The sequence below is a fragment of the Enoplosus armatus genome, chromosome 17, assembly GCF_043641665.1.
Source record: "Enoplosus armatus isolate fEnoArm2 chromosome 17, fEnoArm2.hap1, whole genome shotgun sequence".
NCBI classification, from domain to species: domain Eukaryota; kingdom Metazoa; phylum Chordata; class Actinopteri; order Centrarchiformes; family Enoplosidae; genus Enoplosus; species Enoplosus armatus.
In genome coordinates, this window is record NC_092196.1 from 5,726,617 (window position 1) to 5,751,873 (window position 25,257).

At 43.8% G+C, this 25,257-nt stretch overlaps 1 protein-coding gene across 1 annotated transcript in view; it reads right to left on the minus strand.

Annotated features, from left to right (window-relative positions):
• grin2ba (glutamate receptor, ionotropic, N-methyl D-aspartate 2B, genome duplicate a) overlaps window positions 1–25,054 on the minus strand; it is an 81,030-nt gene extending 55,976 nt beyond the window's left edge. The window contains exon 1 of the mRNA XM_070922680.1: window positions 24,860–25,054. Coding sequence (XP_070778781.1) covers window positions 24,860–25,054 — 195 coding nt within the window. The remainder of the gene's footprint in view (window positions 1–24,859) is intronic.
• Window positions 25,055–25,257: the final 203 nt, after the last annotated feature.

Below are 25,257 nucleotides of genomic sequence, written 5' to 3' on the forward strand. Positions count from 1 at the left end.
CAATTAAACAGTGTCAATTTGCCATATAATTAGTAGCAAATCACAAACCGTAGACCTTCCCAAGAACCGTCCGATGAATTTACACTTACATAAGTTGCTTTCTAAGAAATGGGAACTGTAAAGTGTTATTGTACCTTTGGATGACAGACTTTTACGTGCTATGGAGTATTTTTACATGTTGGTAGTAGTACTTTTACTTTAGTAAAGGGTCTAAATACTTATTCTACCACTGCCTATGTAAGTGTGGGAGAGTTTTCTAGCTGAAACCTTCAGTCTGGTCCGACCAGAGCCCAAAACACTTTTTGACAAATGTATAGATTTTTCGAAGCCTAAACTCAGCTAAAGCCTGAAACTGAAAAAAGGGTATTTTCTGTGTGTTTTTGAGCCAAACTCAACTCTATAAAATAAGTACAAATATTCAGCCTGACCTGACTTGGGCCTTTCTGGTCCACTTTGGTGTAAATATCAAGCTACACAGAGTTTGCAGCCAAGAAATATTTGGATTTTATTTATAAAAACAGTTGGAAAGTTGGAACCCAAAGCACCAGGGATGAGAATATTAACCAAAAGGTTCTGGGCGTCGAATCAAACATTTTGATGAGGAGGGTGTGATCATCCTGAATGATGATGGTTAAAAATAATCAACCCAAACACCTCTTTCCAGCCGCTGATTCACAGCTGTGTATATAACGGATGGAAGCCGCCTATAAACCCTTTACTGCCCGATTAACCCCTTTGGCTGTGATTTCATACGAATAAACACCTCTGATGTATGGTTTTCTACATCCATAAGCACTGGTTATGATTTCACACCTAGTCATCCTGCTCCCATCCCCCCTCCTTGTCTCCTCCCTCTCTCCTCTCTGCCTGACAGTTGGTTTCAACAGCAGCCACAGAATACACACTGTGGAGGAGCGAGCTATTCTTCCTCTCCCTCGCTGTGCCTCTGTACGCATGCACACATGGATGGATGCACTTGTGCGGCTTCTGTGCTGCAACACGCGCAAACATGCACATTTGAAACCCTACATACACATAAGGTGCACCTGTGTACATTCAGAGACACACACACACACACACACACACACACACACACACACACACACACACACCAGCTGTGGCACTAAAGCAAGCTTTTGGCAGTCACATCCGCTCTCTCCTCGCCTCCCTGCACGCTGTGTCACTGAACAGAAGTTGAATCCTGCATCTGGAGACTGTGCTGGTGACTCACACACACACACACACACACTTAAATGTATGTACCTCACACACTAATGCTGTTGCACATAATGAATGAGGTATTTATTGGACACTGCAGTGTCATTCAGCCTTCATGTCAGAGAGTGATAAGAGACACCAGAAATAGAGTTTCAAATGTTTTCCTATCGACATCTGTACTACACTGTGTGTGTATTGTTTTCTCCTTCTCACCTTGTTAATATTGCTCTCCTTCTGTTCTCATACCTCCCTGTTTGCTCTCTCTTCTGTCTCCAAAGAGTCTGAATTCTTAATTAAAATGTATTAATTTTGAAAAGATGCTAAAAATATCTGCCAGAACATTGCATCACTGTGGTGCATGAAAACACACACACACACACACACACATACACACACACAGACAAACACACGCATTAGAAACTTAGCCACTGGGTTTGTTTTCTAACCTTACACAACAAAGAATAAAGCTTTCACACATAGAAAGCACATTACTTACAGTGAAGTACACTGAGATTAAAACTGCAGACATACGTTCTGCATCTTGTTTCTCACCTACAGCGTGAAACTACCAAGATAACATATATAATTGAAATGCAGCCAAGACGCATGTGAACTGCAAACCCAAGCAGTGCCTTCAACAACATGAATTAGACAGAGACCGGCAGGCAGGCTGCACTCACCAGACAAATCCCACAGCAGGTAATGGAGGCACAGTGCTGCACTGTAAGGGCGGCGTGCCTTGCATTATAGCGAGTTTGCGTGATGAGTTACCTTGCCTCTGAGGGTACTTTCAAAGTATGAACTCTGAAAGCAGGCATAATATATAGTACAATCAGCTGCTGAGGGCGAGTGGAGTAACAGCATTTACTGAGCAGGTAAGCTGGGCTTCAGTCCAGTAAATGCGCTGACATACTAGCAATAACATATTCATGCACATGCTGCATACACTCTGTTAAAGATATAATTACAACCAACATGCAAAGCTCTTGCCTACTGTCCCAGCATATTCCCTGTTTTATTAAACATAGCCAGTTGCAATACGCTAATAGGGTCATTAAATAAGTTAGTTAATGCCTTTTTAGCAAATGATTCTATTTCATACATACTTTCCCTCACATACTAAATGTATGCTATTAACACAAAATCATATTACAAATTATTAAGAAGTTATGGAAGGAAGAGACAATTTTCCCACATTAAAATGCAAGTTAATGCAAAATCTACTGAGTCAAAGTAAAAAAATAAACTTCAAAGTCTCCAAAAACTCTCTAAAAAGAAAGACAGGGATATAGAGGGCTGCAGGGATGACGGAGGTTAGCATCGCCCTGGTTCCCTCAACAAAAAGCCAACGGGATTATTGCAGACAATAAACTCTGCGGCAAACAAACGTTTATGATACTCACACACGTTTTGTTCGGCAAGATAATCTTCACATATGAACACGCCTTTATGATTCTTTTTTTTTTTTCGATTTTTGAAATGCAATCGGCAGAAGTAAAAAGCTAATGTTAATGCTATAAACAAACTACACCACAGTCGCATTACTTCAGCGTCACCAACACTAAAGCTTCCAACCTGTGAGACGATACAGACAGATATGGACAAACAGAGAGAGAGATATAGAGTATAAATACAACGAGGCTGCAAAGGCGAACTATTGAGTCGATGAGTTTCCGTGTTCAGCGTGAAGACGTTTAATCCCAGACAACCTCTGCAGTCTCATTTAGCCACTTGTTAGCAACCGCTAACCACATAAAACCTTCAAAATTCATGAGTGGGATATTTACTGATGTATTTTATGTCGTAGAACAAAACGTGAAACGACCCCAAGACTCAAATAATCACAGCCTACAAACGCTGCTACAAAGTTTGGTCATATTACATTCGATGCCAATTAGCAGCATTTGTCAGCTATAAAACAGGTCGGGCAACGTGCGCTTTGAAATACGAGTTTTCAAAGCAACAAGAGACAACTCGGAGCTTCAAAGAGGCTAAAACATCTGTGTCCAAACTGCAGGTGCACCGGCCAAAAAACTGCAAATCTATTTGCGGCTTTTACAAAGCTGAAGCTGACCAGCTGGGACGTGACGGACACACACACACACAGTACAGGAGTGCTGACAAATGCTGAAGGACACACATGCGAGACAAACTAGTGTAATATTGCTTTATGATGTGGTCGACTTCAACAGCGGTGGAAGTAACTAAGTATATTTACTCACGTACTGTACCTAAGCACATCTTTTAGGGATTTGTGCTTTACTTGAGTATTTTCATTTTATGTTACTGAATACCTTTACTCCACTATATTTATGTGAGAGCTTACTGGTTACTTTTCAGATTGAGATTTTGCATGAAAAACATATGATAAACTTAAACTTAAATTAAATGCATTATTAAAGATAAAGCCAAAAGCAGATCTGAATACATCTTCCACCAATGGTCTTCCTCAAACAGTAGATGCCAGTACGTTAGGATACCTGCCATACGCCATGATCGAGGGACACGAAAACAATGTAAAAGGTGCAGTAAGGAAAACAGGGATTATGTAGAAATCCATGGAATTCTCGTGCCCACGGAAAAACTATAATCCGCAATGACCTGAAAAATCCCTGGCCTGATGAAAGCGTCCCGGCTCCACCTCCGCGTCTTTCTCCTCAGCGATATTAAATTATCACCTGACCAGGACTCTCATTAGACTAAAGAGGCAGGTGCTCCATCACTGGCATTTGGTTTCCATCGGGCCGCCCTGCCCTCCTCAGAGTAATGCATGAAGCGTGACTTAAGGTTTGCTGTATTTGTCTAGCCTGTGCAGTCAATAGGGCAGGGGTCACTCCTCTTCAATCAGGAGGCTGGTATGAGGGTGGTGGGGGGGGGGGTAGTGGGAGGTAGGGACAAGAGGGGAAGGCAAGGAATGGGTAAAGAGGAAGTCAGATGCCAGAGGGACCGAGGAGTGAAGGCAGGAGAGACAACAGACAAATGCTCCAAACCTTCTTTAAGTTTGCATGACTTTTTTTTTTTTTCCCTTCTCTCATCACACATTTTGTTCCTCCAGCTTTGTCGCTTCACATCCGTCTCCCTTCCTCCCATCTGCACTTTTCCTGCACATGCGTCACTCCAGTCCCTCAGTTTCTATCAGCCTCTATCTCCTTTGTGCGTTGTAATGCCCAGCACACACACACACACACACACACACACACACACACACACACACACACTCTTCCTCTTTTCCCACGCTCAACCTTCTTTACTTGTGTGTCCTTAACTGTCCTTTCCCTCCGTCTCTGCTGGTGATACTCCCGACACTGTTCCCCTTTTTCATCTGAACTTTATCCAAACCCATCTGTCCATTCTCTTTCAAGTTACGCCTCTGTCTCTCACTGCCCTGTGTTATCTTTTCCTCCTGTTCCTGATTGGATTATTATTATTCCCCAAATGGATTTTTGTTCTGACGATTCAGCATTTAGAATGAATATTTAAAGTGGAATTTCTAAAGTTATTATCCTCCAAATGGATTATTATGCACAGCATCCAGCTGGAATTTATAAAGTAGAGTTTAGCGTGTTGATTTTTTCAATTTGGCTCGTCTTGCGAGTCTTCTCAACCCTGAACGCTCTCTCTCTCTCTCACGCTTTTTCCCTTTGTCTCTTGCCATCTCTCTCCCTGTCCTACTTTTGAACCCAGTTATTCTATCGCTCTCTCTGTCCTCCCTCCAGACCCTCACTCTCCCTCTCTGTCTCCCTGCCAACCCGCCCCCGTCGCCCCCTCGCCCTCCCGCCCTCCTTCCATTTCCTTCTCTCACTCTTTCCTGCTATCTCTCCCTCGTCCCGATTCTCCACCCCCCCACCCCTCTAAATCACTCTCCCTGCAATGTTAATTCAAATTGCCTGGTTTGGGAGGACAGTACAGTTCCAATAATGCCGAAAGCACTTAGGAGAACATAATCAATCTCTCTCTCTCGCTCTCAGTTTCTCCCCTCCTTCTCTCTGTTTTCTCACCCTATTTTATATTCCCTCCATATGTGGAACTCCAACTCTCTTCCTCCTTTAATTCTCTCTATCTCGCCACTCTGTTCTAATCGACCCTTTTGCGTTTTAATATTTTATCCCTGCTCTCTAAATGTCTGTCTTCTGTTAACTTGAGCATGGCATTATACACGATATGGCCTGGTTTGTCATGGTTTGGGCTTGGTCCCTTTGCTCCAACTAGGGGAAACCTTAAAGGCACCCTGTGGAGTTCACCACCAGCGCTATGGAGCAATGGTTTTATGCGTGGGTTCATGTTTTGTTTGTATCGTGCACGTGCATGCAGGCAACGCAAAACACATTCCTGCTGCCAGTTTCACATTATTCCACTGATCAACATTTGCCGGAGATAACACACAAAAAACAGCAATGCACCAACAAAGGCAAGAAGGAGCAGAGCTGGCAAGCTAGTAAACATGGATGTAAACAATGCAGGATTTAAAAAAATGGCTTTTCAAATGTCTTGCGACAAAGGAAATGCTTTGTTAGACCTGTTACATACACACAATGAGAGGAGAGAAACACTGAATATAAGCGGAACTTTTGTTTGTTTACAGGAAAACTTTACAGGAAAACCATTTCAAACATTTGTGTGCTTCCAACTTTGTGGCAACAGTTTGGGAAGGCCGTTTCCTGTTTCACCATGACAGTCCATGCACAGAGCCAGGTCCATAGAGAAGGGTTTGGAAGAACTTGACTGTCCTGCAGAGCCCTGACAAAGCCAGGCTTTATCGCCCCACATCACAGGCCGACCTCACTACTGTAACACTCGTGTGCCTTAATGGGAGCAAATTCCTGCGGCCAGGTTCCAAAGATCTTTTTGTCAAAAGCGTGGAGGCTCTTATAGCAGCTTATACCATGGCCACTGAAAATGACCAACTCTGATTGGCTGGAAGGTGTGGATTAACTTTCAGTAACTGCACAGTATGACCATACACCTGTGACACAGGTTACAGTTCTAAACCAATGAGCCAGTATTAAACTGTAGCTGAAGACAGCAACAGGGAGAACAACAACAATAAAAAAAAGAGAGATAAATAATAATAATCACTGAGAACCACACACATTTCATAAAATGTGCTTTATATTTGTGTGAATCTGGTTGAGTAGGTCCAAGATTATAAAGCAATCAATAAAATTTCTCTTTCTCTCTCAATCTCAAAATTTTCAGCATTTAAAATTCCTGGCTCAGCCTTCCTGTTTAGCTTGCTGTTGCCTAGCAACGCGAGCGGCAGCAATTCTAAGTCGCAGGAATGAAATTTTCCATTTATTAAATACTTTTTTTGATATTCTTCATATTCAAAACAGAATAGCAAGATGAAAATTAGTTATATAAGTATATGAACAAATTCTATATTTAATTTGATTACATGTGGCATTTCATATTAAAGCCCGTGGTTTTGGAATAACATGTTCGTGTGTGCAGATACGTTTGGCCATTTAGTGCATCTCATGCATGTTACATGTTCATTTACATGAACACTTGCCACACAAATTCTCCACTTTCTCATCCCCAAACCCTTCCATCACATCCCTCCATTTGTCCCTCCACCCACCTTTCCTTCACGCTCAGAGAGAGTTTTTACCGCACAAAAAAAATTCCACTCCCACTCGTCTTTTCACTCTCACTCTCTCTCTCTCTCTCTCTCTTTCCCTCGTCAGTCTGTCCCTCGCTCTTTCATGTAGATGCACACCTCTCCTCAGGCGTCAGCTGCTGCCCTGTCAGGTTTAGGGGGAGACAGGTGGAGAAGAGAAACAGAGATGAAGAGACAGAAAGAGAGAGGAATGGGGAAAGGGAAAGAGGACAGAGAGGGCGAGGGAGGGAGAGAGAGAGAGAGAGGGTGACAGAAAGTGAGAGAGAGGCTGAGAGAAGCTAAGAGAGGGAGTGAAATACTTCTAATTCACAGAGACAGGCTGCGTTTCCGTGGCAACGTGGTTTCCATCGTAACAGCCCTGCTAAGGATGCCATTAGTGGGGAACAAAAAGAAAATGCCACTCACCACTGGTATGGAGGACAAACACACACACACACACACACACATGCAGAACACACTGATACACACAAAAACACAACAGTCACCTACATGCATTTACACGTTCTACAAACACACACAAGCACTCAACATAAGCTACACACACACACACACACACACACGCTCTCTTCCCCCAATTCAACTCACAACTCAACACACATCCTGCTGTTCCCCACTGCCCACACAAACTAACACAGACATACACTAATCTGTCTCACCTGTCATTAATCCTGCCGTGGCCCCTATATAATATGAGCGTCAAATCATTTCACACTTTGAGCTGAGCGGCGAGGCCCCACCACCCCGCGGGGCGCAGAGGCTCCGAGGAGCTGCGTCCATATTCTGCTGATGCCACCTGCACCACAGACTTGCTGGAAACGACACGCTGAAAGGATGCTAATACTTTGATACACATTTTGTATTGCTGACGCACATTTACATTTAAGCGTTCGGGCCGGTTCTCTTATCAAAAGGGACACACAAAAGCATCCGCAAGAGGAAGGGATTTAATTTGTAAATCGCCAGCGTATATAAAGCACACAACAGCGAGGAGCGTGAAGGTCAAAGCAGCAACACCAAGACTGCAGAAGTAACCCGTCCCTTCCTGCAATATTCGTGTTTAATAGAGAGAATGGCTGGAGTGAATGAATAAGAGTCGTGTCGATAGTTTGTTACACAGATGCTGACCCTTTGCATCACCACTCAGTGATGCTCAACAGCATCCTGATCGGTCTGGCAGGACAAAGGGGCAGAGAATGAAAATGCTTTCGTACCTGTCGTCTATGTGCACAAACGGAGTTCATATCACTAATCGCTCATTTATAACAAACACAAGTAAGAGACTCGTATTATCATCTCGTCGAAATGAAAGAACCTATATGGTGCAATGCTGTAATATGAGCTACTAAAATGTGCACTGTGCACAATTACTCTCTCTAAGCCCTGATACTAGACAGCATGTTGATATTACTATAGGCAGCAGGCATGTTGCTCACTCCCTGCTTTGCTCCAGGGCATCAGAGACAATAACCTAGTTTCCACTGCAGGGCCCGATAGCCAAACAGAGCTTGTTCATAACCTACTGCGTGTCACTGGAATTTCATCTCAAAATAAAATGTGATTTGTTTTGTTCCTTATTGCCGAAAGAGATCAAACAAACTAATGTTTAAAAAGGGGTTCATTCCAAAATGAGACACACAAAAAAAACAACAACTGGCTTTTAAAGTAATGATATGAAAACAAGACATATCAGGGGTTACTAAAGCATTTTGAAATGAAATCCTCGCACTGTGGATCTTACTGTGCCATTACATTTACATTTAATCATGCACCCTCCGACCTCGTGATGAAAAAGGGGGTTGAAGTTACGCTCGCCACAGCCTGAATTACTTACTAAAAACTCTACGGCCAGAACACACAGTGACTCACTTACGGGGCTGATACTATAAGGTCATCTGCAGAGGGTTTATTGTTGTCTGGCCTCTGAGACTGAGAATCATGATGCCAGTATAGGAAGCAGTACATTCCCGACCCTCGGCGTTGCTCGCAGGCACGGGAGATGGTGTTCCTCTCCATACAGGAACAGTCTGTTATTCACATATGGAACGGCAGAGCTGCAACGGTGCAATCCAAAAGGGAGGTTTATACATGGAGAGCTGCTGCTGTTTTGGAAAGCAGCATGCACTGAGGCGTGTGCTGTGTGTGTGTGTGTGTGTGTGTGTGTGTTTCTGTGTGAACTGCATGTTTCATGACTCTATCCATCATCAGCAAACAGTTCTGTTGCCGCTTCGATACAAGTCAGCAAGACGACGTGCAAGAAATTATTTTGAAAATAGAGTAGTGCTAAAACAGATACGGGTGAATGGTCTTCTTGATAACACAAACTCCTGCAGGGTGTAACACAGATAAAAGTGATGCTTGTGCCCAGAGATAGCTGAGTGGTTAAGTCGGCCACCCCTGAAGCCTCATGTGTCCCCCTACTGACCTTGGATCAAATGCTGCCACAACTTTCTCTTCTCTGTTTAACTCTCAGCATTTAAAGTGTATCACAATATGCAGGGGGAGAACATAACAGACACACCGTCGCTAAGTCGCATCACAAGCAGAAAGGCAACTACGACCACATCACATCAACTCGAAGGGCAATCAGTAAAACATGCATTCGAATGCTTAAATTACGCATCTGACATTTTATTATTCAAGTTTTAAAGCAGCATGATTTAACTAATAACGCCGACGCCTTGACGACTTGCAAAGTGCAAAGTTTGACCAATTAACAAACTGAGACCACAAGACATTTACTCAAATCAAGTTAACTGATGGACAGCAACAAAGCACCCCCCCGCCTTTGGCCGTTAGCTCTGCTGGCCAACAGCTGGCATACATCCATTTACACATTTACTAGGGGGTTGTTAGTGAGTCAGATTTTTTAAAAATTGCAGTTTTGATTCTTTAAACATTGTCCCTTTTAGTTTATAAGCTTAGTTTATTAAGATGTTAGGGGTGGAGATTACACTGTAGAAAATGGCTCCACAGACAGCAGTGGAAGTTTTAAAATTCTTGCTTTCTTAACTATGGTTAGGGGGCTAAAAAAAACTTGGGTATGGGTTAGGGAAGGTCATAGTTACAGTTAATAAACATGGAACTCTGGTCAGACATGCTTCACTTTCTGCCTTGCTAAAATACAGGGCACAATACTTCCTGCATTGGCACTGAACGTTGGTACCGAACGTAAATAGTGAGGTGCAGTAACATCCAATATAGGCGTACTTCCTACAGTACAGTAATATACTGAAAACGAGGCTCAGGGTTTACTTGCCAGCTATGGAACTTCGTGGTGGATCTATAATGTACAGTCAGCCATCTTGAGGGAGTCATTTGGTCCAATGATTGCTCTATATGGTCACATAATAGCCACGGTATATGGCTATATGGCTGTTGCGCTGCACCCCAAGGTGAAAACGTGCATTCTTTCACAATGTTGCCATATTTCAAGAAGATAATGGCCCTCACACATGAGTGGTTTGATGAACAAAGGATGAATCAGACACTTTCTATGGTCTCTAAAGCAACAGAGATTTCCTCCTTCTTCATTCCTCAAAGAACTTTCTTCTTAAAAATTCACTGCACACAATTCAGGAGTTGGACTGCAGCAATCCCAGGACAAGTGAAACTGTTCTCGAAATGTGACCCTTCCGCTCATTTACTTTCTGTGTATCTTGCTGATCTTGCTGGATGTTTCTTTTATTCGACCCATCTAACAGAGTATATATTCAGTATTTTGTTTTGTGTGGTCACATAAATCATGTCGAACACAGTGCGAGATCTAATCGTACAAGTGGATACAAATTTGGTTCTCTTTTTTTTTTGGACACTTATCTTTGTTGCTGGCATCACTTACAAAGATAAAAGTTCAGCTACAGTGTGTTGCAGAATCCGCTGGATCAAATGCGATGCACAGCACGCTGTAGGTAGGCGGTACTATCAACTGGCCCTCATCCAGAACAAGGTGAGATTCCAACACAGGTCTGGTCTTATCGAACAAAATATAACCTTGGCATAAGTTGGAGGAACTATACAAAGATTCTGCTGAGACAGTATCAGCTGTGTCTCTGAGGCAAGGTTGAAACTATGCTAAGATGCACTTCACAAATATTACAATGTCATACATTTTAGACACGCTTAATGGCCCGAGTTACATGCCATCTTTCAAGTTACTTGCGTCAAAAACATATAAAATACAAAAAAAAAAAGGCAAATGGATTTTTTGATGCAGGCTTAGATTGGGTGCTTGCGTGTGTATGGGTTTTGTTTTTTGCTGTTGTTGTTATGCTGGTCGCTGTCCTAGTACACAGCGTTCTGTTCATTAGCATATTGCATTGTTTAAAAGCCCCCCTTAGCGCCCAACCGCCTCATGCCAATAAAAGTCTATTAAGCCTGTTTGACATTGCTAATGCAAATCAGTCTTAGACAGAGAACAGGCCGGCCAAAGCTCCAGTCTACCAAGCAAGTGCCTGACGCAGGACTGATGTGACAGAGAACAAATACAGGAACTAATTCAAAGAACTAAACGCCCAGTGGGGGTTGTTTTATTGATGATGATGATGATGATGATGATGATACTGAACATGGTAAAGGTGATAAAGATAATGGGATGACAAATAATAAAATGTCCAGTGGCATGATAATAACGACCTCGCAACAATGTGTAGTTGTTTAATGAGGATATTATGCAGCAGTATTTTGAGATTCTGACAACAAATGCTGTGTTAAATTGACATGAATTGAACTTTCATGAACTTTTTTTTCACCATGCTATCGGCATGGCTTTAGGGATAATAGCTGTGTAATGTTTCGACAAATATTCGATGGATCGCCATGAAATTTGGTACAGGCGGTCAAGGTGTCCAGAGGATGGAGCCTAATGACTTTGGTGATGGCCTGACCTTTCATTTAGCGCCACCTGCAGGTCAAAGTTACTTATCCTGTGAAACCTCTCAACATCTAGCAGATAAATTGGCAAAAATATTTATACAGACGTTCATGGTTCCCACCATGAGGTTGACATTTGTGGTTTTGAGTGAAATGTCTCACACATTCACACATTCATGTTCCCCTCAGGACGAATTGTAATAACTTTGGTGATCCTCTGACTTTTCATCGAGCGCCATCATCAGGTCATTTGTCCAACTCTTTTGTTTATGATCAAATACCTGCAAAACTAAGGTCACTAGGGCCTCAGTTGTACTTTAAAATCTAATATTCCTTTTTGTTTAGTGTTAATTAGAAAATGTTAGCATGCTAAAATGCTCAACTAAAATGGTAAACATAGTAAACATTATACTTGCTTAACATCAACACGTTATTGTGAGCATGCTATCATGCTGACATTAGCATTTAGCTCAAAGTACCGGTGTGGCCACGTACAGTCTCACAGAGCCACTAGTGTAGACTCTCAGTTTTGTTTTCTGACGTATAATTCAGATCTTCATTCATTCCTGAGGAGTTCCTGGTTTAAACCTTATTTCAGACTTTCACAGTATAATTTCAAAAAAGCAATCAAAAATCAAAAAACAAAGACTTGACCACGGTTTAAAACACACAAAGAACATCCTTTGCGATCTCCTTTAGGTCACACTGGTTTCTCATGTGACTATAGCTATAAAAATAAGACATCCAGACAAACACAGGACTGTCAGTGTTGTCAAACTAAAAGCTGTGAGCTGCCCACTGCAGAGAGCATCATGTGCTTCACTTTTCTGAGTTGGCTTTACAACACTGAATAGATTGCTGGAAGTTGTCAACTCATGCATGTATATGTCAGAGTGTATCAAGCTCCATGCTCTCTGCTGGTTTTGCAGTTGTAAGTGGAGGGAAACAGAGACGATTGGTGGCAGCTCTACTTCCAAATTCAAAAATAACTCCATGGGACTAGTTTGTCTTATTCAATTGTTTCATCTTCAGTGTGACTTCAGTGAACTGTCCACATAGTTTTATAAGTGTAAAGACTTTTCACTAAATGGCTTTTTACTGCAGCATCTAAGAGGCGGATCTCTGCCAACAACATTTGAACATTTCAGAGAAATCCGTCCTCAAAAGTGCTGTAGTGCATTTGTAAATGTTTGTCAAAATGTAAAAGCGACAAAAAGTAACTACTGATGTTTAGTTTATATTCAAAAACAGGAGTATGAAATCCTGCCTGTGTCTGATGGTGACCAATGCAAGAGTGAGGATAATGAGCCAAGTGTATTCAGGCTGCGTTGGCAGTCTAGGCCTTCATACTGTACTGAAAGTATGAACACAGAGTAAGCATCATACATGCTGGAGGTGTATTTCTCGTCTCACAGCATTGTCTATTTGTCATGTCTGACTCATACGTCTGTGTACTGTATCGCTAACTGTGTTTGTATGGATGCTGAAGGCTGGGCAGAGTGCCCGCCGGTCGATGTGCGAGGACGAACTGCAGGGTTGTGGGTAAATGCAGACAGACAGAGGGAGTGAAGACTAAAGAGGAGGTGGTGTTTGCTGTAATTTAGGAGAACAAGGGAGGGGAGGGGCAACATTTACATTCATCGCAGGAGCTCGCCTCGCCTCAACTCACATGACGTGAAAAAGAGAGGGAGGGGAAAAGGAGAGCGCCAGAGCAGTTGAGATAAAAAATAGAGAGGGAGGGATGCAACGAGACAGAATGGGGTTGAGCCAAAAGATCTTTTCTGTGTTTTTTTTATTATTTTTTTTATTCAACCCCAGGAATGCGTTTGTGGCGATGAATCTATAAACACAAGCTCGGGATTTTCACAAGAAAGCAAATATTCTCAGGACGTGTGTTTCAAATGATCTCACCTGTGAACTGCGACGAGATAAAACCACAAAACATTTGAGACAAAAAGGGCACTTATAATTGTAACTAAAAATAAGAGTATAGGCAAATTGTGCTATTTCAAAATAATGTGCTTGGTGTAGTTCTAAAACAAATGACACAAAAAAAGGACCACAGGGAAAGGGAGTTTCATATGACAACCCACCTATGTGTGGTAGTGCACACACACTGGCCTGTTTTCCTACCTGGCAACCGTGAAAACCTTGTGCGCTAACAAGGGTCAGCTCAGACGGAAGCAGCCTCTGACACCTAAATGGATTGGATCATCACCCGGAATACGTACAATTGTGTGCGTTTGTGTTTTGTCAATGCCCTCAGGTTTGAGTGTTTGGATGTCTGTGAACACGTAGAAACGGGCAGTGGAGTTTATGTAAGCGAGTGTGTGTGTGTGTGTCCATAGTCAGCACAGAGTGTCTAGGTTGAATAATCTTTATAGTGTAGGTCAGCAGGAACAGATCTGAACATATTGGTCTGATGTATAGGCAACTGTGTGTGTGTGTGTGTGTGTGTGCTGCAGCTGTGTGTGTGTGTGTATCACAGCATGTGGCTCTGACGAGGGCCAGCTTGGCACAGCACTGGTGAGTAATTGAGCGAGCACATTGTGGTCTTCACTCACGCCTTTCTTCTTCCACATCCCTGCCTCCTTCTCTCTCTCTCTCTCTTCTCCACTTCTTCTCCATCCATCCCTCGCTCTGTCTGTCTTGCCCTATCTCCTTCCATTCTATTATCCTACTTTTCTTTCCTCCGTCTTCCCTTCCCTTCCCCTCTTGATACAGTTCTTGATACAGTTGCTCGACACGGGAGGCCATGGGCGAGGCAGAGCATGGACAAAGCAAGGGCAAAGAGGGAGACAGCAAAAAGACAAAAAGGATGAAATTAGAAAAGAGGTCTGAAGGAGAGACGGATGGAACTGAAGTAAAAAAAACGGAGAAGAGTGAAGGGGGAAATACAGTTTAAATGAAATGTGTGTGTGTTTGCACAGGTAAATTATGATAATTCAGCATTCTAATTTCTTGACTTTCAGTGGACTCAGATCTTGATGATATAATCACATCTTATAATCGTGCTGTTGTACAAATGAATGAATCCAAGCAAACTATAATTAAAAACAAAAATGACATATTGATGTTTTGGTTACACTTGTATTTTGTCTAATGCAAAACACAGTTAATTCATTTAATTATTTTACATATATCATTTATTTTCTATAACAATTTCTGAAAAATGTTCTTCTATTAAGATTTGTCACCAGGTGCCAGTGGTTTGTCACCAAAGTAGTGGCTCACTACCTTAAGTTTTCCGTAGCTTTGCTCACTGTCTTACGGTGCAGCATACCTGCTATTTCCTTCATTGTCTTCTCCTCCGAAATGCTTTTTCCTTTGTTCATTTCTAAAATCACTTTGAGGGTAGACTTCCTGAAGTTGTGGAGGATTTGTGCACTGATGTGACCGGACGAGCAGGGTGACTCACACAGAGAGATCCTCCTTTGTCAAACTCTGCTTCTGGATTTTGCGAGCTCTGGGCCAAGCGACACCGACAACAAACAGACCTCCAGTCTCAGTGAGTTCCCCCTCAGTGGCATCTTCAAAAGCAGCTTGATTTCGTTCATAGTGCTTTGTCACATTGTCACGAACCTTATAATGAGGGGAGGCCTGAAACGGATGCAGTTTAATAGTGGTGAATATTGACTGTGCTCACGGTATCAAAGTGAAGTAACTCCTAATAATTATGTTGTTTCTAAGTTATACGTAGTCCAAATTAAAAAGTTAATAATAATTGTGTCACGATGTACTTTAGGGAAAGGACTGGAGCCTTCTAATACGATATCTATATTATTGGCATTTAAGTGCTCCATGTAATGTGCGATGGCATTTTAAAATCAATGTATCATGATTGAATTATGGTGATAAACTAGAGTAATTACCTTAAATAAATAAGAGGCATGATCAAGAAACATGATCTCCATCTGAATTCACGAGGAACGTGTTCTTTCATTGGCCTTTCACTGCCAATTAAAGAATCTCCATTTGCATTTGTAGAACAGCGGCCTCCTTTTGGTTTGTGCCATAAAATTGAGCCAAATCTGACCCAGCAGTGCAAACTATAAAATCCAAGGCAGAGCCTGCCAAGCTTTTCAGCCATGGTCTCATTTGTTTACAGTAATTATACTAATGAAACAAAATGAATGCGGCACTGATTTATGGATGTTAAAATGCTACTCGCATCACCTTTGAATGACTTACAGTGAAGACGAACGTGAAGTCTCACTCAATTATATTGTCACAGGAACACACTGGGTGTTGTAAGGAGCTGAATCTGTGACTGCTTGTTTACGGGACTATCTCACCACCCGTCACCAGGAACAAGAGGGACGGAGGTTCATAACTGGACAGACGTGAACGGGACATGGTTGTGTTAAAGGTCAAAGAGGTGGGTGCCCGGGTTAGGCGGGGTGGGGCGGCATTCCTTTGATCCTTTCATGGTAAGGGCTGTGGGGAGGTAATTAACCAGAGTCCTAAATTTGTACTTTTTCCCTCCATATCTCCTCTCCTCTCCTCTCTGTATATAATGTATGCTTTATAGGAAAGCACTGACTCATCTCTGCCTATGAATAGATAGAGGTCCATTCCCTCTCCACCTCTGAATCAGGGCGGGGGCAGGCGGAGATAAGGCTAATAAGTGTAAGGTCCACAAGGGGATGGGGGGGGTGGGGTGCATGTCAGGGAACGGGAGGAAAAGGGGGAGGAGTTGCTTGTAGATCTTGGTGGTGGTGGTGGTGGTGATGTAGGGAGAAGTGGGACAAGGGAGGGCTAGACTACGGGTGTCTAGAGGGAAGAGAGGTAAAGGAGGAGGGAGGGAAGATGAGGTTGGTGCTAGGTGCAATGTAGTAAGAGGAAGACTGAGGGAGGAGGTTGTGGGGGCATAAGTGCATGTCCAGAGGGAGTCAGGAGACGTGAGTGGAGGGCTGGCATGGAGGGGAAGGTGTGGCTGGTCCCGCACCGGGGGGACAGAGAGTGAGAATGACGGAAAAGAGGCCAAGCAGGAGGAAAAGAGAGGGAGGGGAGGGAGTGAGACGACGCCCGAACCAGAGAGAAGGTAACAAACAAAAAAAGAAAAACAGGAGAAGGTGAGGATACATGGGCGGAGTATGGAGGGATGGATGAACTGTTGTTGCTGTTTAGTGTGCACTCCTGACTAATTCTGTTCTCTTCTACTGGCTTCTACTGGCTTCTACTGGCATCTGAGCACAGAGAGGGGTGGGAGCGAGTGGGTGCCGGAGCAGGGTGGATTCACACCTGGACATCTGGTGTAAATATGTCTGTCTGCCTCCTGTTAGCTGCCACAGGATGAACTAGACCTTGCCAGCAAGCCACATTCATACAGAGGGAGACAGAAGAAAGGAAAACACGGGAATGCAAGAGTAAAAAAGGGGGCAGGTGGATGGAGGGAAAAGCAGACAGAAGGACGAACATGACATCAATCTCTTGTGAAATCAGACGTCTTTAAATCACAGCTATCTCATCTCATTTCAAATGATTTCACCAGTCCTCTCTAAGTACACATAACCATTGTAACTGTCAGAGTTAATCTAGTGTACGGGAGCAATCTGTCTACAATGTAAAGCAATAGAGCAGAGGAGAGAAACAGCCTTCGAGATGGAGAGAGTGAAAGTGAAGCAGTTCAGGGAGGGTGAGGTATAGAAAGAAAGTTATGGGGTGAGTTTAAAAATGGCCACATTCTAAATGGCCGGAGTAAATTGAGACCAACGGGGTTGGAAAATAGGACACATAAATTTAGGACTCTCGATATTTTTCACTAGCTCTTTCCTCCTCTCTCTCTCTCTCTCTCTCTCTCTCTCTCTCTCTCTCGATCTTTCTTTCTCCAGAAAAGGGGAACACACACAGTGGGTTGTCACATTTTCTAAACCAGGACAATGAGAAGGTAAGACGAGACTAAGTCAGGCATTACCAAGCCACGCCGCACCAGGAAACCCAGTTCACAGTTTCTGAATATCTTTCCATAGATGGATATATCTCTCTCAACCTAAACTAAAGGAACCCTTTCCTACTATTTATGGTTGGCATTTTTCAATGTATTTACATTCTGTAATTACTTAGTAGTCTTAATTGTTGGTTGCAGAGTCTGCCATTCCCGTGCTTGACATTATACACACAAATTAAACCTGACATGAGACACACAAGCAATTTACATAAATTATGCATGTATATACTGCAGCATAATTTCATCTAAATGTTAACAGACTCTTTTCTGTTCGCTCTATTTACGACGTATCAGGTCTGTGTTGCGTTACTGCTGAGTTTGTTTGGCTGCACTGTAAAGATACACCCGCTGCTCCTCTGTTGTATTTCGGACCTCAAGTCACTCTGACTGTTACCACCGGCAACCACGGGTGTTGCTGAATCAACCAGGACAGAAACATGGACATGCCAGCCATGTTAAGTGTTTGGGGAGAAAGTATTCGGCCTTTAACACAATTTTAATTTCTAATTGAACTATTTGTTTTATGTTTCAGGATTTTGTTCAACAAATGTTTTTATTTCTACTAGGGTTGGGCGATATGAAAGTAGGTGCCATGCAACAGTAGAAATGTGTTCACCAGTACAGATTTGACAACACGGGAGCTGTCTCTGCTATATACATTTTGGGCTGAATTCTCGCGATACGCTGGTTTGCCAACCACAAACAGAGTCAAATTGTAAATACAGAGCATGAAGTGCGGTATGGTTATTTTAAACCATTTCTTAATTGAACTTACAGAACATTATATATATATATATATATATATATATATATATATATATATATATATATATATATATATAGTGATATATACAGATAAGTTCTAGATAAGGACATTTCCAGGTGAAGATTTTGCAATTGATAATGTGTGCTAAAAGTGCTAAAAACACACACACACACACACAAAACACAACTAACAGAGAAACACCCGGGAATAAAACTGGACAAAGGGAGCAGCAAAAAAAAAAGGAGCGAGAACATATTCAGGATGAAAGGATAGATCACAAAGCTGTTACAGGGAACGCTTTACTGGGAACAACAAAATCTACGAATGAACTAAAACAATTCGGGGAGAGAGATTTGAGAGAGACGGGAACAGAGAGAGACAGGCAGGAAAAAAGGAAGATAAATAAAAACAGGCAAAGAGGAACACTGAGAGAGACATCAGGCACAGGAACACTCGCTTTTAATTCTCCTATCGTTTACAAATGCTCCTAATTGCGTCTATGTTTTAGCAAGGACACGGTGCTGCCAAGCCGAACAGCACATTACATTAATAGAGTACAGGACCTCAGTGATTACTACAACAATAGGTGCTATTGTAGGACATTAATTGGGATTATAAATTTATGTTCAACTCACTGGACTAAAACCCCAAGAGGACGTGGTGAGTGTACCTCAAACAGGAAGTGACGCCTAAACACGTCGATTTCTCTGTGACCAAAAATGAAAAAGGACTATTGCCCCCTAAAAACAGGGTAAACATAAACACAGAGGACGAGGGGAACATGAGGTATGGACGTTAATTGCTCCTCTGAATTCACCCCTGTGCTGTGATTAAATGGTTCAACCTGCTCACTTCACACAAACACACACGCCCGCATCCTCCACAACAATTATCCCTGGACACAGTTCAACTCCAATTCTACACTATCATCGAGCCTGCTTCCTCTGAAGAATGAGCACACGTACACACACACACACACACACACACACACACACACACACAAAATTGCTCTCTCTCTTCTTACAAAAGGCTTGGCCACCCACGGGCAAACGACCGCATTTGAAACGATGAAAAGCCCAAATTATTTGGGCAAAAGTTAATTGATCGCATCCTGCTGTTTTGTTCCCGGAGAAGCTGCCAGTTACACAAAAGATGGCAGGGAGCAGATTTGTTTGTGTGTGGGTGATGTGTGCACGTTATGTGTGTGCGTGGTGATGATGCTGCAGCCGCAGTTCATTGTGGATCTTGTTTAGCATTTCTTCCATTATCTATTTAATATTCACGCAGTAATTGCCCTGGTAACACGTCTTACCATATATTCATGCCGGAGCTGTTTTTCTGTGTCTGCCCACATATGTTTGCATGTGTGCAAATGTTATTCATATTATATTATAGTTTCCCTCAGGTCATCGGGGTGGGCCGCTGCTCCTTTTTTCATTAATTGCTGACGATCTTACATTTAAATCCTATGCACAAGCCGATGCTATCTCCCTCCTAATCTACAGCACCAGCAGCCTCCACTTACAGATTAGCTCGCTGTTCGTATTATGTAGTGGCCCTGGGGTGATCAGCGACAACTACAGCTATTTGTACCACTACAAAGCCATACCTTCTAGACAAGCTGAGGAAAATGGCTCACCATGTCTTGATAATATGAGTATTAGCCAAAGCTTTAGATCACACTGATTACTGCAGTCCAACAGACACTGTAGAGGGACGACGAGCAGGGTGGTGCTGGAAACCACTACAGACAAAAGACTGGCAACTACAGCCATGTTGGCTAGGTAACAACACACACACACAGACGCACAAGGACACACACACCCTTAAACTGTTGGATGCTTTCCCTCTCTCTTCTCCATCTCCTCCTCCTCCTTTATCTTGCCCTGTCTTTCACAGATGTGGGTGCAGCTGCGCTCTATCCATCTTTCTCTCCTCCTTCATTCCTCCTCCGTTTAGGCTGCGATTTCCTGAGCGAAGAGGCAGCTTCTCTTTTTCATGTAACATTGGCTATGTCGGATATTTGGCGCTACACCTGCTGCTGCACTCCCTGCAAGACACACGCGCTGTGTCACTCTGCCTTTCCCTCTCTCCGTCTCTCTTCCTCATCCTCTTGCTTGGCGCCCAACCCTCCCTCGCTGATCTCATTCATCTAACTATAAAGGAAGGAGTCTCTATATGTCTGACGGTATGGCTGTCCTTCGATTTTCTCGACAACTGTTCGTCCGATCGACTTCACACTTGGCTGGCGTGCTGCTGAGTGTCGAGTGCGACCTCTTGAGATCTACAGGACATATTTATTAGTAGTGCACTACAGTGTTTCCTCAAAGATTTCTTTTCAGCAGCTGGGGGGGGAAAGGGTTTTGTTGTACCTTGGTGGTTAGTCTCTAATTTGTTAATGCTAAATACTAACTTGTCAACAATCATAACCATTCATGCAGAACAATGACTTCAACATTTTGACAGTTTCCTGCAGCATGTCAACCTTTTTCAACATCCCGCCCAAAGGCACTCGACATGACGTTGGCTAAATGGCCAAACCCTAACCCTGCTTATCTTATCTCTATCGTTTTCTGTCTTATTGCCTCAACTGCAGAACCTTGACTAGCAGTTGAACTGGTATTGAGGATCTTGAAGAGGAGGATGTGGGCTGGCGCGTAATCAAAGTGGGCCGACGACGCATCTCTCACGCTCTTGTTTTCGTGTAATGGACTGCCCAAGCGGCCCACAGAGCGACCGGCCCACCGGGATTTCTCCCCGTGCTCCCGGTGGTCAGTGCGACTATGCTCTGCCCCATTTGTCATTCTGCCTGAGGGGAAAATGCTGTACTCGCACTGTTGTTTATTTGGTTGTCATCCTGTCACTGTTCCAGTTGCTCATCCTCAAAGTGGAGAGAGAGGACGACCGGTTGCTTAAGTTCAGTGGAGCGGACAGCTCCGCAGAGTCGCGTAATTGCGGCTTCATGACATTTCATAAAATTCTGAAGCAGCGGCGGCAATAAGTAAAATGTATTTAACGGAAACACTGCGTTACTACCGCCCGCAGTACACACTGTGTAGTGTGTTGAGAGGGGACCCCTGTAAACTGAATGGCATGCTGGGTACAGCTCACGACAGTACATTCAAGTGCAGGTGAAAAAAGAGAGACCGGAGAAGTTACATAGCAGCGAAGTCGTGAAGCCGTCAGCCCATTGTGAAACAGGCACGTTTTCAACGGGCACTGCACCAGTTGACATAGATGTGAGTACCCTTTGCCTCCATCCGTCTCTCTCCTTTCCCGTCCACCTCCGCCTTCTTCTGCATTCCTTGATAATACTGGAGCCACCTGGCCTCCTCTCTCCATCCCCTCATCTATTCAACTCTCTTACTCTCACGCTCAAACACCACTTCACTTCTTCTCTGCACCGGCAGTGACTACAGACAGAGCAACCACTGTGGTGGCTGTAGTCCCACTTTTTATTGCTGAGCTGCTGCTGCAGTTTTGCTCCGTCCCCAAGAGGAATTCTTCTAAAAAACAGTTTTGTTCTTGTTACAGATGTCAGAAGACTCACAGAGTCGTAAGGCCGATTGAGAGACAGTTGTGTTGCAATAGGTCTCGGGCGTGATGCTGGACTGGATGGGGGACTGTATCTCCCACAGGCATGTAACACTGTGCTTAGCTTTGTGTTCCATCACCATAAATACCAAGTAACACACTTTGCAGGTGCACTTGTGTGCAGAAAAATGTTGTTCAACCTGACTCTTCACACGGCACAGCAGTGGCCCACTCCAGAGGGGACACTTTATGGAATTATCTTGTCCCGTTCCTCCAAATTCTTTTCCTATTCGTCCCGCACTAAAAATCGAAATGCTGTATTCTCCGCCTTCTGTGTCGTTCCCTGTTATCATCTTCCTTGGATGTGTAATGAAAAAGGAGGGGTTGTCTTGCCGACTGTAATAGCAACGTTTGGCCTTCGGTTTTGACGGTGCACGCATGTGTGTGCATGTGTGTGTGTGTGTGTGTGTGTGTGTGTGTGTGTGTGTGTATTTGTGTGTGTGACGGAGCGAGACCATAAGATAAACACCTCATATTGCAATCCCTATTTCCCAAACTTTGTCACTCCATTTCCTTGAGACGCTCACTCACAAGAAAGAAAAAAAAAAAAAAAAAAAAACACACACCAATTTTTCTTAAGCTCTATAACTCGACCTTTCATTATATCTTCCACAATTACTCTCTATCGCTTTCTCTCCATCTCTGCTGTCCATATGGAAGAAAGGTTCTCTCTCCTTACTCTTTCCCTCCTCATCGCTCTCTTCATCTCCTGCTCGCTTCCAGAGACATCTTTCCCTCCCTCCCCACTTTAAACTCTGTCTCCTCTTCTGCTGTTGACTTCATCTGTCCATCACCTCTAAAGGCAGCCCCGTCTGAACCCCACCTGATCTGGCTATAAAAAAACTCAAATATTTACCGCCTCTCCTACCCCCTACATGCTTTCACTCAAAGCAGAATTTCTTCCACCCAATCTCATCCTCACTATCTCAGTTTCTCCACTTTCCCTATGTCTCTCTCTCTCTCTCTCTCTCTCTCTCTCTCTCTGATCCCTCTCTATCGTATTTTTGCCACTCCATTGTCTCAGCCCATTAGGCAGACGCAAATCCGTTTGGAGACTGAGCCTCAGCGCAGCCCTGTGCTCGCTCTCCTGGGCCCCGGTGCAGCCAGGAGGAAGCTCTCAGGAGAGGCAGATTCTGGCTTGTGGCCGGGGAAATCCATTTAAACCTCTGCCACAAAACACTGCTCTTTCCTGCCGCCTGGTGCACTTAGGGCACGTGTGCTTAATGAATGATACTTTCCCTGCACACAGAGACACACACACACACACACACACACAGGCCCATGCATTCCTTTACTAACCCCCACCGTTTCCATTTTCTCTCCTATTCCCACATCCCTGCATCTTTCTATGTAATAAGACACAGGCATAAATTTTCACATGTGGCCATTCATTCTACAGGAGGGCAGCTGGAGTCCTCTAAAAGATTTATATGTTTTTAGGACATACGGTTAGTGGGGTGGGGGGTTAAAGACACATGTGGCCACAGTTCAGGGGCAGATATTTAAGAAAGTGGAGAAGGTGTGTGCATGTATGAGCATTGCGCTGTGAGAAAATGTGTGTGCTGTACAGCAGTGTTTGTATGTGTGCTTGGTGGAGCGCAGTTTTAAATGGGAGTGGACGGTTCCCTGCCATTTCTCTCTTTAGTGCTCTAATGAGAAGGAACAGAGAGAAGAGCTTCAGCGGTGGCCGCTGGCCTTGTCATGCCACTGCGACTCATGTCTCTGCTGGTACGACGACCTGTTGACACCAGAGGGTCAGCAGACAAACTGGGAGACGAACAGCGCGGAGACGAGGATGGCTGAGACAAGACTGAGACTCTATGAGGCCCCGAATCAGACAGCGTCAAGCAAGCGCGTGTTGTCAGCGCTTTAATAAAAGGTTTCACTTTCACCGCATGGAAGCCACATTAAATTTAGTTTTTTCCATAACTGGTTATTATTTAATACAGCTGGATTTATGCACAAAGTACCAAATGAATGAGCTGATTTTGTAGAATGGGGTCCAAGCCCAGATCCCAGGCGGACACAGATAAAGCAGCAGCAGATTGCTTTATCCCATTAGGCAAGGCCTAGTAAATAGGCAGAGATCTAGCTCTCTGTTCTGGTGCAATCTCCAGCTGATCCTGTCACTGGCATCAGTTCTGTTGGCAGTGTGTCTTTCAAGTCAGACACCCCAGCTTACCCGGCCTGTCTGTCTGTCTGTACCCAGAGTTAATACTCATGCAGTATGGCGGAGTGGGGATGAGACGAGAAATCTGCCGTTGCAGCCAAACCAGTCAAAATGGCGTGTCTGTTTTGGGCAAACTTGTTTTAAGAGGACAATGCAGTAGAGAGCGCAGTAGAAGTATACAGCAGACAGGTCAAAACACTGATGCCATTTACAAAAATACACAGCAATGTAAGAGTCTTTGAATCTATCTTCTGTTGATAGAAAAGAAACTCTATATGGTGATGTAATCGATCTGTGACAAGATTTCACAGGAGCGACAGAAATACAGCCATGATTGACAGCAAAGTGCAGCCAATCGAAATGAAATCCAGCAGAGACTTAAGGTCATAGACTGGCCTTGCAAGGGCCAAACACCGTTAGATTTTACGCAACAGCAGCAGCTTAACAAGTAGGTGTGGTGTCTATGCTGAACTTCCAATAACAAGACTAAACAATTCAAGTGGAAGCGTATTAAGCGTGGTTTGGCAGTAAACACTGTATTGTATGCAGCAGTCACAGGTAAGCTCAGGACAGGTTTCCAAGATGGGCCCCACTTTATATTTTAACTCCCACACATACTTCCTCACACAAAAGGATTGCAATTTTACTGAAGAAAGACTGTGAGTGTCCTACCTTGGCAGCCATGATCATGGAGGAGCCCCCGCGGACTCCGAGGATGGGGATGTGGGTCTGGGCGGAAATGAAGTCAAGGATCTGGGCGATGGCCTCCTGGTCAGTGTCATCCCCAAACACCACGCCCTGCAGCCAGTGCTCTGTCATTAGGTCACAGATGCTCTTGATAATGCTTTTAGGGTCAGTCTCATTCATGGTCAGCACCTCCACGTTGGGCGCCATGTGGAGGAAGTCCTCCTTCTCCCGAGCCCCAGACAGTGCCATCTCGCTGGAGTTGCCCACCAGGACGACGGCAATGCTGAGGCCACGCAGGATGTTGGGCAGGGCCATGTGGTGGGGTGGGGGCTGGGGGATGGGGATGTAGTGGCCGCCACCGCCTCCCCCGCCCTTCTCTCTCC